Source organism: Mus pahari, chromosome 15, assembly GCF_900095145.1.
Source record: "Mus pahari chromosome 15, PAHARI_EIJ_v1.1, whole genome shotgun sequence".
Lineage (NCBI taxonomy): Eukaryota > Metazoa > Chordata > Mammalia > Rodentia > Muridae > Mus > Mus pahari.
Genome location: NC_034604.1, coordinates 29,852,778 through 29,866,265, shown reverse-complemented (window position 1 = coordinate 29,866,265; position 13,488 = coordinate 29,852,778). Strand labels below are relative to the sequence as shown.

At 47.2% G+C, this 13,488-nt stretch overlaps 1 protein-coding gene across 1 annotated transcript in view; it reads left to right on the top strand.

The window, feature by feature from the left end:
* Positions 1-8,262: 8,262 nt before the first annotated feature.
* Positions 8,263-13,488, top strand: part of Gfra3 (GDNF family receptor alpha 3) — a 27,676-nt gene continuing 22,450 nt past the window's right edge. The window contains exon 1 of the mRNA XM_021214924.2: positions 8,263-8,391. Coding sequence (XP_021070583.1) covers positions 8,310-8,391 — 82 coding nt within the window. The 5' untranslated portion in view covers positions 8,263-8,309. The remainder of the gene's footprint in view (positions 8,392-13,488) is intronic.

Below are 13,488 nucleotides of genomic sequence, written 5' to 3'. Positions count from 1 at the left end.
TAAATCTTTAAAAAAAAAAAAAGAAAGCCTCAATTAGAAAGAATTAAAATAGTTTAAATTTATGCATTGAAGATTAATAAAAAAAAATCAAGCATTAGATGTTAAATAATAATTGACCATATGGGGCTGGAAAGTTAGCTCAGTGGTTAAGAGCACTGACCATAAAGATTTATTAACCTGCTCTTGGAAATATGCCACTAGCCTTGAACAATTGCCTCCACTGAATATATTCTTTTAGAATTGTTATATTTTGATGATTTACATCAACAATGATGTTACCTGTTCTGTTTGTGATTGCTTCACTGGATACAGTTTTTAAGAGATATTTTTGTGCTTTACTGTGCCAAATGATTTTTGTTGGTATTTGTGATTGTTTCACTGGATATAGCTTCTAAGAGATGTAATGTTTGTTTTTTTTGTTTGTTTGTTTGGTTGGTTGGTTGGTTTTTCGAGACAGGGTTTCTCTGTATTGCCCTGGCTGTCCTGGAACTCACTCTGTAGACCAGGCTGGCCTCAAATTCAGAAATTCACCTGCCTCTGCCTCCCAAGTGCTAGGATTAAAGAAGTGTGCCACCACTGCCCCGCTCATGTTTGGTTTTTTAATGTATAAAATCCCTAGCTTGAGAGCTGCAAAATACACTTAGATTCAAACTGCCTCTGTGTTTGTTTCTAATCCCTAGCTTGAGAGCTGCAAAATACACTTAGATTCAAACTGCCTCTGTGTTTGTTTCTGTTTGTCACTGCCGAATCCTTACCCACCTAGCTTCGAGGACCTTCATTCCAGGGACTCCCATACCCAACTGGGGTGGTTTGTGGCATTTCCTCCCCAGTTCATGGTGTTTTTCATAGCAATAGCAATCCTAAGATGCCAGCAAAACAAAACTTTGAAAAACAACTCTTCAGCTGGGCAGTGATGGCTCACACCTTTCATCCTAGCACACAGGAAACAGAAGTAGGTAGCTCTCTGTGGGTTCAAGGCCTGCCTGGTCTACAGAGCAAGTTCCAAGACAGACAGCTACAGGTCTTCGAAAACCAAAAGGAGGGAGGGGTTGGGGAGGGGGCAGAAATTAGAAGTACAAAGAGAGATCAGTTAGTCTTAAGACCAAACTGTTCTTAGCTCTGGAGCTCTGAGGTGGACAGGCTGTGTGGTAAGATACACAGCTCTGGCACGAGTGACTGATAACCCAAGATTAGGGAAGGAGGAAGCACTCTGAGTCATAGACAGACAACTGCGGGGGCGGGGAGGAATCTTGCCAGAATCTGGACTAGTCTAACATTCTTGATGTAAGTGCATTGGAGAGAAGGTTGTAGCCTTGGAGTAGCCCGTGCCTATGGCCAGACTAGTTTCTTGTTAAATGCAAGCTTCACAGCAGAGGGCACTGCTGCATTCTCAACAACAGCCAGCAGCCTCTGCTCTGAATTGTCCTCATAGTGAAGGCCACCTTGCTTGCCACTAAACCACGAGCTCAGCTTCAATAAGTAGATTGTGAGGGCAGGGGGATGACTGTTATACCCACACAGAGGCAGGGGGATGACTGTTATACCCACATGAGGCAGGATCAAGCAGAAGTTCCCAGGTAGCCTGAAGAAGAAAAGACAAATGCCTTATGTTCTCTGTGAAAAACAGTACTTGTCTAATGGCACAGTGAGTGCTGTGTGTGTGTGTTGATCATTATATGCTAAGCAGGTGTTGGGTGGGGGAGCTTCAGCTTTCTCCTGGGATTTAGTGTGTGTGTGTGTGTGTGTGTGTGTGTGTGTGTGTGTGCCTGATATAAGTGTGTATACCATACACGTTACTGTTGGGAGCCCAAATGAGTTATAGCCACCGTGTGAGTCTCAGGAACTGAACCTGGGTCCTTTGCAAGAGGAATCAGTACTCAACTTCTAAGCCATCTCTCTAGCCCCAAGATTTCTTACCTCTCACTTATTAGGCCTGGGTTGTTTAATTTATAGAAATATTGAACTTGCAGCTGCTTGCTACATACTTTCTAAACTCATTTATACACACACACACATACACACACACACACACACACACACACGGATGCATACATACACACAAACTATTTTACAACAGTGTTATTGAAAAGTTGAGGAACAAAGAGGACAACAATGCCACATAGCTTCCCCACATGTGGACTCACCTATAATCCTAGCCCTCAAGGCTAAGGCAAAAGGGTTGCACACAGTGTGAGGCCAGTCAGTTACATAGTGAGTTCTAGTCTAGTCTGAGTTAGTGTGGGATAAGCAGGAATGGTAGCATGCTTGTAATCCCAATATTGGGACATTGTGGCTCAAAGGTAAGGAGTTGAAGGTCATTCTTGGCTTTACTTTGGGTTTAAGACTAGCCTGGGCTACATGTCCCACAAGGGAAAGAGGCTGGGAATGTAGCTTTGTACACTGCCTAGCCTTGGGTTTGAGCACAGCTGCAATTCCAGCACAATGGGTATAGAGACAGCATTGGGAGATCAAGATTATCCTTGGCTACTTAGTGAGTTTGTGGGTAGCCTGGGCTACTTGACACAACATGTCTCCAGCATGTGCGCGCGCGCACACACACACACACACACACACACACACACACTAAACAAAAAAGATCACACAAGTACTGAATAGTAGTTACCCTTTGTGTTTTGTTCATTTGTTTTCAGGTTTTTATGCAGTGTTAATAAGAATCTAAACATCTTATTCTCTGACTTTTCCGTACATATTTATAATACATTCTGATTATTCTTCCCCTTCCCTCGTATCTCTCCCCGCTTCATGGATTTTGCGGTTTCTGCATCCTTATCCAACAACAATGTGGCTTTGGGGAGTGGATGACGTATCAAGCTTTAAATCTGTATCACATTTGTAGGTTCTTGGGAACTCCCGCATGGCTTAGGGCTAGGCCAGACCCTAAAGCACATGACTGTGTGGGGGGCTTAACTAACTCATATTTGTCAGGCAGTGAAGAATGGAAATCTTTTGGTCTGAAAATGGAGTAGTTATCAGTTTCATCTCAGTACCTGGCTCATCTTATTAGGAACACAGAGTGGGAGGCAGAAGATAATTCTCATTCAGTTCAGGCAAATATTATCCCGAGTACCACAAGTGGACAAGGTGGCACATGCCCCTAACCTCAGCACTCAGGATGTAGACGGGAGAGAATCTTTGCGAGTTTAGGCCAGCTGGGTCTGCACCGTCAGTTTCAGGTCAGCCGAGGCTACACTGAAAGTCCCTGTCTGGGAAAAGAGAAAGGCAATTCCTTCAAACATGTATATATAGAATTGTTGACTTTTGGCGCCCCTAGTGTTTAAACTTGACAGAATCCCTGCCTTTAAGAAACCGACAAGACCAGGCAGTGGTGTGCACGCCTTTAATCCCATCAGAAGCAGAGGCAGGCTGAGTTCAGGGCCATTCTAGTCTGCAGAGTGACTGCTAGAGTTACCCATAGAAACCCTGCCTCAAAAAAGAAAGAAAAACAAATCCCTAAACTGACAAGGGTGCTGGACAGGATGGCCCAGCAGGTGAGTGCTGGCTATGCAAACCTGACCAGGTAAAGAGGGGAGAATGAGCTGGGCGTGGTGGCGCATGCCTTTAATCCCAGCACTTGGGAGGCAGAGGCAGGCGGATTTCTGAGTTCGAGGCCAGCCTGGTCTACAGAGTGTGAGTTCCAGGACAGCCAGGACTATACAGAGAAACCCTGTCTCGAAAAACCAAAAACAATATAATAAAATAAAATAAAAGAAGAAGAAGAAGGGGAGAATGCCTGACCGCCATTGTGGTGGTTTAAATAAGAATGGCCCCCATAGGCCCATTTGTTTGGATGTTTGGTCCCTGTTGGTAGGACTGATGGGAAGATTAGGAGGCGTGGCCTTGTTGGAGGAGGTGTGTCGCTGGGGTAGGCTTTGAGGCTTTAAAAGTCTACAGCATTCCCATTTAGCTCTCTGTCTCCTGGTTATTCTCTCACCATGTCAGCTCTCAGCCACTGCTCCAGCACCCTGCCTGCCTGCCCGCCTGCCTGCCGTCATGCTCCCCACCATGATGGTTATGGACTTTGAAACTGTGAGCCCCTACCAACTCATTGTAAGCCCCTACAAACTTGTGGAAGAGATACCTTGGTCATGGTGTCTTCACAGCAATAAAAAGGTAACTAAGTCAGTTGTCCTTTGACCTCTACACAGGTAACGCGGTACCCTCTCGCCCATACTCACGAACACAATAATAATAAATAATAAAATTTAAAAGGTAAAGTCAGATAAGATGGGTCACTCCAGTAACCTGAGCACTTGGGGGGTAGAGATAGGAGAACTTGGAGTTCAAGATCATCCCCAATCACAAATGGAAATGAAGGCCACCGTGAGCTACTTGGGACCCTGTCTCAAAACCCAACAACAACAACAACAAATCAGCAGGTCTGGTGGTGTGAGCTAGACAAAGGATAACTGTTGGTACTCTTGTCTGGACTCCACCCCACAGTTACCTGGCAACAGCCAGGTAGGCCTGGCCTACTACTATAAACAGGCTGCTTGTCCCCTCCTCTCTCTGTTAGCTCCAGTTTCTCTCCCTTGCCTCTTGCCCTCTTGTTCCCTCTCTCTCCCCATTCCCTTCCCCCCTCTCTCCATGTGCTCATGGTCATGGCCGGCCTCTACTTCTCTACTCTCTCCCTCTCTCTGCCTTTCTTTGCTTTTGTCCCACCTACCCTCTTTGTTGTTGTTGTTGTTGTTGTTGTTTGAGACAGGGTTTAAAGCCCTGGCTGTGCTGGAACTCACTCTGTAGACCAGGCTGGCCTCCAACTCAGAAATCCACCTGCCTCTGCCTCCCAAGTGCTGGGATTAAAGGCATGTGCCACCACTGCCCAGCTCTACTACGTTCTTAACTCCCCTCCCCATGCCCTAAATAAACTCTATTCTATGCTGTGTCTGCTCGAGGGGAAGGGATGCCTTGGCATGGGCCTGCGGAGGCACCCCCTTCCCCCATACCTCACCACACCCCTATAAAACATATCTTAATATTTCTTTGTTTTTTTTATAATCATAACAATAACTAACTTCTGTACTCCCTTTGAGATAATGCAATTTGTTCAGTGCTCACTTTGTAGAGGGCATTTTCTGAACTCCATGCCTAATGTGTACTTAACTCTCATAAACATTTTATAATATATTGTCCTCAATTTTACACATGAAGAAATGGAGGACAGAAAATTAACATTGTCACCCTGCAAGTGCTAGAGAGACCATTGAACTGAGGCAATCCTATAATGTGTGCTTTTTTTTTTTTTTTTTTCCGAGACAGGGTTTCTCTGTGAGGCCCTGGCTGTCCTGGAACTCACTTTGTAGACCAGGCTGGCCTTGAACTCAGAAATCTGCCTGCCTCTGCCTCCCGAGTGCTATGTGTGCTCTTAACTATCATTCTGATTTAGAAATTAAAGCTCAATGGGGGGGGGGGAATAGATGACAGAAGACACAATCCATTAGCCTAATCAGAAGAGGAGAAAACCAACATTGTCAATGAAAGTGCGGTAAGTCATGGGGACTTTGGACCTTTGGGCACCATCAGTAGATTATAAGGCCTCCCAAGGCTGGATTTGTCTTAATCACTTTGTACTAGCCAAAGTTGTGCATACAGTTAGTCCTAAAAAGACATTGAATAACAGCTAAGTAACACCTTAGAAATGACTGGCTCATTTATCGTTGCATACAAGTTTCCCAAAGGCTAAGGCCACATACTTAGCAGGTGTTGGCAGTCTGAGTTGGTGGGGAGATAGTACACCGGGGGGCTGTCAACATTGGCCTTAAAGTCATATTTAAGTGCTTCTTTTGCCCTCCCTAACCTTGGTTACCAATCCTCACTAAAGCCCGGTGACGTACGCTGGTTTTTTTCGAGACAGGGTTTGTCTGTATAGCCCTGGCTGTCCTGGAACTCACTCTGTACACCAGGCTGGCCTCGAACTCAGAAATCTGCCTGCCTCTGCCTCCCGAGTGCAAGTGCTGGGATTAAAGGTGTGGGCCACCACGCCCAGCTTAGGTACCTCCTTTGTTACCACGGAAGGCTGGCCTCTTCCGGTGCAAGCTGGCAGCTCTGGTCAGTCTTCTTACCCTTGCCCCTGCATTGTTTTTAAAAGATAATCACTCACTATGTAGACAAGGCTGGCACTAAACTCATAGAGATTTACCTGTCTCTGCCTGCTGAGCGCCGGGATAAAATGTGTGTACCACCATGACAGACAGACCCAAGAGCCTTGACTCACTCTATGGAAACAGTATTGGGAAGATCCTTTTTGGTACTCCTCTGCAATGAACGGGACATAACTTGGTTGCTGGGGAACGGGTTACCCTTGACTATTGTAGGAACACATCTTGGTGAGTTCCTGGTACTTGGTTCATCTCTAGCATCCCAACCACCTGAAAACGGTTTCCTTTTGCTTTGTAAATTCTTTTTGAAACTCCTTCAAGAGTTAAGTGAAAAGGTTAAAGCCCTCAGCTCCCTGGCTGCAGGTTTCCTGATGTCTGTGGAGGGAAGGCTTGGGTACTTAGGGATGGGAGTGGAGCTGGGAGCAAGCAGGTCCCACCCCTCACAACAGCTGGGGAGCCAGATGTTCACTTTCTCCTGTAAACTGGCAGGGCACATAGAGATTAAAACACAGCAGCACAAACTCCATTTAAAGAGCATTACAGATCAGGAGCCAGCTCCCCTCTGGGCAGGAGAAAGGAGGGGAGGACACAGAGGCCACTCAAGCCTCTCCTTATCTAGGGCCACATGTCTCTCTCCCAGCTTTGTGAAGGGTGATTTACACCCCTGGCTGGAATGACTCTTCTTTCTGGGCTGATTACATCTGCAAATGCCCCCCAGAGGCCACAGCAGGATGGCTATATTCAGACTAAGCAGCCAATAAATCTCAGGCTTATATTCTACTTCACCATACCCTCCCTCTTGGCCCTTTGCCAGTCTGTGGAAGGTGGGGGTGCTGGAGGGGGAGGGTTAGAGGATGGACCCTCCTCTTCCACCATCCTTTGCTCTTGTCTTTCTTTCTCTACTCTGCTTGGTTCTGATGTTTCCAGGTCATTTTTCACTCTGGAAACTGGTGGAAATGAGGCCCGGGCCCAAAAATTGGACACAGCGCTTTCTAACTAGTTTATTCCTGGTACAGTAGCTTGTTCACAAACTCCCATCATCTATCTGACAATGGGCAGGGAAGTGGTGTCTCAAGTCACTCTCTTCAGTGACTGGAGGTGGGAGGAGGTAGGATATGATGGGGGTTGGGGGCATGGCCTCTAGTCCAGACTGGTTTAGCTGTGAACTTTTGGTAGTCCTGCCTCCTTCTCTGAGTATTGTGCTGGTCACTAACTCTACAAACTGCTACATCTTGGTTTTGGTCAGTGCTTACTCTGTTTAGCTGGGGTTGGGGGAAGAAGGTGTTAGAGTAGGCAGGATATTCTTCTGATTGTTCTCATAAGAGCTTAATTCTGGAGTAGCATAATTTAGCAAAACTCCTAAGATCTGCCCTGGTTACTGTCCCTCGGTCATTTCATCAGTGTGGGGACCAGTTTTCAGAATAGTGATTTTTATAATCATAAAATCTTACCCTTAGAAATACTTAAGGACCAATGAGATAATAGATGTGCAAATTCTCTCTCTCTCTCTCTCTCTCTCTCTCTCTCTCTCTCTCACACACACACACACACACACACACACACACACACACACATACACACACGAGAACGAGAACGAGATACTCTGGTGATAGCTCAAGGTTTCTTGGTTTGGTTTGGCTTTGGTTTGTTGCCAGACAGGTTTAGAACTCACAGTGTAGGTCAGGCTAGGATCAACTCACAGCAAGCAATCTTGCTGCTTCCACTGCCCCAGCGCTGAGATTTCAGGAGTGAGCCACCACACCTGGCTGATTCAAGCGTTGTTACAATATTTCCTTTGTGGAAATATTGTTCCTGGATGGGCAGAGGGGGTCAGAAAGAGGTGCTTTGTTTCAGACAGACACTTAGCAGCAATCTTGCCGGGGGTAATTGGCAGTAGACAGTAGGTGGGCAGACTCCAGTGGCGCACGCTGTTGTCCCCAAGCGGCCTTGAAGTCTCGTCCTACTCTGGGTCCCGGAGTAATAGCCGCCCTATGCTGCCCGGCACTTCAGAGTTAGAGGGCGGTGCCCACGACCCTAGTGGGAGAGTGGCGGCGCCGCGAGGAGGGGCGGGAGGCGGCGGTGGGAGGTGTCGGCCGAGGGAGCCCAGCTCTCCGAGTCCCGCGCACCAAGGCAGCGGAACGCGGCGCCCAGCGCAGGCAGAGCGCTGCCGCGTCCCGGGAGTCCACACCCGCCATGGGGCTCTCCCGGAGCCCGCGACAGCCGCCGCTGATGATCCTGCTACTGGTGCTGTCGCTGTGGCTGTCACTTGGAGCAGGTTAGTGTCATTCAGAACCCCCCCCCCCCCCGAGGCTTTAGGGTAGGCGGTGGTGAGAGTGTTGACGGGGAACAGGTTGCTGCTGCTGAGAAAGGTGCAGCTAGCTGCCTTCTGGTCACGTTCCTCTGTCCCTGAGTCTGGGACACTACTTCTTACTTTAGGAAGTCCAGGGTGTCAGAAAGGGGCTGGTTTCCAACAAGAGTATGGACTCTGTAGGTGGAGCCCTAGTTAATCTGGCCACCCAAGTGGCTCCTCGCCCTTGATAATACTTCTTCCCTCCTTTGAGGTGCATCTAAAGCAGTCATGGGACAGCCCACAGCCAGGACACTACCAAGCCAGTATCCCCAGGAGGTGAGGAGGGTCTGATCAGAGGCTGCCACTGGCTCTAAGTGGCCTTCAGCTCTTCTATACCGCTTTAAGGGAAGCAGAAACTAGGTAGAGCGGTAGAGAAAGAATTTGCGTAGAATTGCTACAGAGTAGGCTTGTAGACTGCCTACAATTTGCTGAGCTCATCACCTGGTTTTACTGTTGAGAAGTTTACCACCAACCTGCTCTCTTCCTACACTGGGATATGCTTTATAATTAATTTTTGGAGACAGAGTCTCATTTAGTGGCCCTGCCCTGGAACTAGCTATGAATAAGAGGACTTGAACGCCTGCTTCCACCTCGCAAGTGTTAGGATTACGGATCCACCACACCCTCCTGGTTAATGATGTGTGGGGATGGAACCAAAGGTGTTGGGTTAGTGGAGCACACAACCCCCAGTCTCATGGTATAGGGGGTGACTGTTGATTGTTTACTTGTAGACTTCTTTCTCTCTTTCTTTTTTTGTCCTTCCTTTGTTTCTTTCTTTTTTCCTTTTTGAAATCCATTTGTTTGACACACTTTTCTTTTCCCAATGGAAAAATAGATTCTTCTCTCGCAGTGTACACACTGAGCAGTTTCCTCTCAGCTTCCCCCTACCTTTTCTCTCCCCCTTGAGCCACTTCCCTTCAGAAAAGAGCAGGCCCCCACTTCCCTTCAGAAAAGAGCAGGCCCCCCCAAGAGCAAACAACCAAACATGACAAAGCATGACGTGATAAGACAAGGCCTCCTATCCAGGCAGGACAAGGCAACCCAATAGGAGGAAAGAATCCCTAGAGCAGGCAATAGAGTCAGAGACAGAGACAGAGACAGCCCCACTGTTGGGAGTCCCACAGATTAAGTGTAGGGAACTCCCCACCAGGCCATGTGGCTTTCCCCCAGCAAGGGGCCCAGTACAGTGCCTTCCCCAGAGGATACATGACCCACAGTAAGAGTCTGTGGCATGAAGTAGTTCCTGATGTAGAGCCATGTCCTACCCCAAGGAAGAGAAGCCTAAGGGCCGTTATCCATGGAAAGAATGCCGGAGACTTTAGGAATGAGGAAGGGCACTTGGAGTCTCACTGCGGGTCCCCTGCCAGAGCCCTAGTGGGAAAAACCAAAACAATCAACCTAGCCTGTGTGGAAGGAATCCAAGCAAGAGAGCCAGCACCGTGCAGCTGTAACTCCAGCGCTCTCCAGGCTAGCCTGGGCTATATACACAGCAACACCCTGTCTCCAAAAAAAACTGTGCAGGGGGTAGGGAAGGAGAGCATATGTGTCTGGGGACACGGCTTCATTGGCAGAGGGCTTCCTGTACAGGCATGAAGCCCTGAGTTCTCGACCTCCAGTACCCACATAAAGTCTGGGAGCAGGAGCTGACATCTGTAACACCAGCAGCAGGGTGGGGTGTGGAGGGTGGAGACGGGGGCTTGCCGGACAGCCAGGCAGGCCAAAAGGCTGAGCTCCAGGTTTGATGAGAAAACCTGTCTCAAAAAATAAAACTGGGGAGCCCTAAAGGAAGGCACCTGACATGGATTGTTGGCCTCCACCGGCACTTGACACACAAGCACATTCATGGGCACCCAGACATATACTCATACATGCACATAAGACGTAGATGAGAAAGGAAAAAGGGGAAAGACGAGTCTGTAGAGCCTGCCTCCATCAGTGTTTGTAGGCAGTAAGAACTCATTAATCTGACTTGGCTGCTACCAGGACACTCCACTACTCCTAACATGTGGCTGCGTGTTAGGGTCAGAGACAAACGTTAAGTACCTTCCTCATTAACTGCTGAAGCAGAGTGAATGGCGGGTTCATTCCACAGTAATATGCAATAATTTCTGCTCAAGTGGCTTTCCCAGGGCCTGAGGATGGAGCTGAGGTGTAAGTGTAACCACTTTATATCATTTATGAGGCCCTAAGGTTTAATTCCCAGCATCACACCCACACACATCCATACATGTACACACACACACGCACACACACACACACACACACACACACACACACACACGCCACACACACACATACAGATACACAATATACGCAATCACTCAGATACACACACTCACACACCACACATACACACCACACAACACACACATACACACAGATACAATTGCACATGCCACATACCACATACCTCTACCATCCAGTAGCTGCCGAGTGCTGTTTATGCGCAAAGACCAACAAGGAGTTGTTAACAACCAGGTAAAGCACGCCATCGTTCACCATAAGCCAAACACGAAGGCTCTGACTTTGAGCCAGGCTTGACTGGCTACGTCCCTCCATGCTGGCTCCTTTTCTTGGGGCCATCCATTCATAAATGGGTATCCGAGCAAGGAACCACACTGGAGAGAAACAAACGAGGGTCTTGTGTTCCAAAGCAGGGGCTGCCAAGTCATCGTTCTCTGATGAATCCAGTGAGGACCAGTTAGAAAAGGCACAACATGCTCAAATGGGGCTGCCATCACTTAATTCTGGATGTGAGATTATAGGCATGGAGCCTGAGTGTACTCACTCTTTCGAGAGAAATCGGAACACTGACACCGTAGTATAGAACTGTGAAGTCATCTGGCTTCTTAAAAAGTTTTCTTCTTGAGACAGCATTTCACTATGTAACCATAGCTGGCCTCAATCTCTCAAAGAACACCTGCCTCTCAAGCCTGAGTGCTGGGAAAGGGTGTGTAGTCCCCATGCTGTGAAGCATCTTGTTGTTGTTGTTGCTGTTGTTGTTGTTGTTGTTGTTATTTGAGACAGGGTCTCTATACTCAGTCCTGGCTGTCCAGGAACTCTCTGTGTACACCAGGCTGGCCTCGAACACATAAAGCTTCACCCGCCTCTACCTTCAGAGTGCTGGGATTAAAGGCATGCATCACCATGCCCAGCTTATCTGGCTTTTAAATAGACACTAATTACATCTCTAAAAGATTTTCTTAAAGGTCAAAGTAGGTAAAGAGTGAGGAAAAGTTGGTTTGGTTGCACGCATCTGTGATCTTAGTATTCATCATCTGACTTGGCGGCCACCAGGACCCCCCACTACTCCTAACATGTGGCCGCATGTTAGGATCAGAGATAAACGTTAAATACCTTCCTCACTAGCTGCTGAAGTACAATGGATGACAGGTCTGTTTGACAAGCTCAGCCTGGTTTACATAGTGCGATCTAGAGCAGCTGAGCTGTATACCAAGTTCCAACCATTCCTGGCTACCTAGGGAGACCCTGTCTCAAAATAAATGAATAGGCTGGAGAGTGGTGGCCCACACCTTTAATCCCCGCACTTGGAAGGTAGAGGCAGGCAGAGCTCTGTGAGTTCTAGGCCAGCCTGGTCTACAGAGTGAGTTCCAAGACAGCTAAGGCTAGACAGAGAAACCCTGTCTTGAAAAATCACAAATAAATAAATAATATTTAAAAGGAAAGAGAAGAATCTGGTAGCACTTGCCTGGCATAGGTGAGACCCTGGGTTCAATTTCCAATTGTTAACGTAGAACTTTAGATAAAAAAAGACCGAAAAGAAGAACAAGGCCTTCAGCTCAGTATTGGAGACCTTGCCTAGCCTGAGCAAGGCCCTAGCTTCAGTTTCCCAGCACCAGCAAGGAAGGGAGAACATATGTGCCAATTAAGGCAAACATCTGTGCATTGTATACATTTATGACCTTGCCCTAGATTAAGCCCGTGTTTCACATCCAGGAAGCAACCTCGACTTTTTTCTCTTGAAATGTAAAGTGTCTTCCAAGTTCCTTGTGATCCAAAGCTGGTAAATCCACCAGGGCTCAGGAAGAGCCCTGAGAGAGCTTTTTTTCTTTGGAATGGGCTAGGGCCCATTTGGGTCTGTTAAGTGTTGATTTAGTTTAGTGATTGAAATGAGACTGAAACCTGTATTTCTTTCAATCATCCACTAACCCGTTCCTTCTCCTCATCCCCATCCTCCTCCTCCTCTTCTTCCTCTTCCTCTTCCCATCTTTTACATTCGTTTACTTATTTGACGGGATGGAAGGCACAGATGTGGAGGTCAAATAACAGCCTGCAGTAGTTTCATGGCTTAATAGAAAGGACAGCTTGCCTAGACAAGGTTTCTAAACTGGACATGGTGGTGCATGCCTGTTCTCCCAGATTTTGGAAGGTGGAAGCAGGAGTATCAGAGGGTCAGGGTCATCCTCCACTATATAGAGAGACCGAGGCTAACCTTAACTACCTGAGGACCTGTCTCAAAAAACAAACATGGACTTTTAAATAGTCATGGTGGTTCACCCTTGGGAGGATTGTCTCTAGGCCAGCTTTTGCTGGTCTACAGAATGAGACTCTGTTTAAAGAAAAGAAAGAAGAAAAACAGATAGAAAGCCACAAGGCTAGTAAGTGACAGAATTATTGTCACCTTTCATGGATTTTGCTATTGACAAATCCTTACTACTGTGGGTAAATTTCACCAACCTTTGACTGAGCAGAAGAAACTGTGTCATGTACAATGACTTATACCTGTGATCTTAGATCTCAGGAGTCTGAGGAAGGAGGGAGGGTGGAGAGGTCAAGGCCAGCTTGAGCTCCTGGGATACACTGGGCCACTTAGCAAGATTGCTTAAAAGAAAAAAAAAAAAGATGTCTCAGTAGGTAAGAGTGATTGCCTGGTAAGTGTGAGGCTTTGAATTCGAATCTCTAGTATTCACAGTTTAAAACAAAATCTGGGCCGGAGAAATGGCGCAGTGGTTAAGAGCATTGACAGCTCTTCCAAAGGTCCTGAGTTCAAATCCCAGCAAC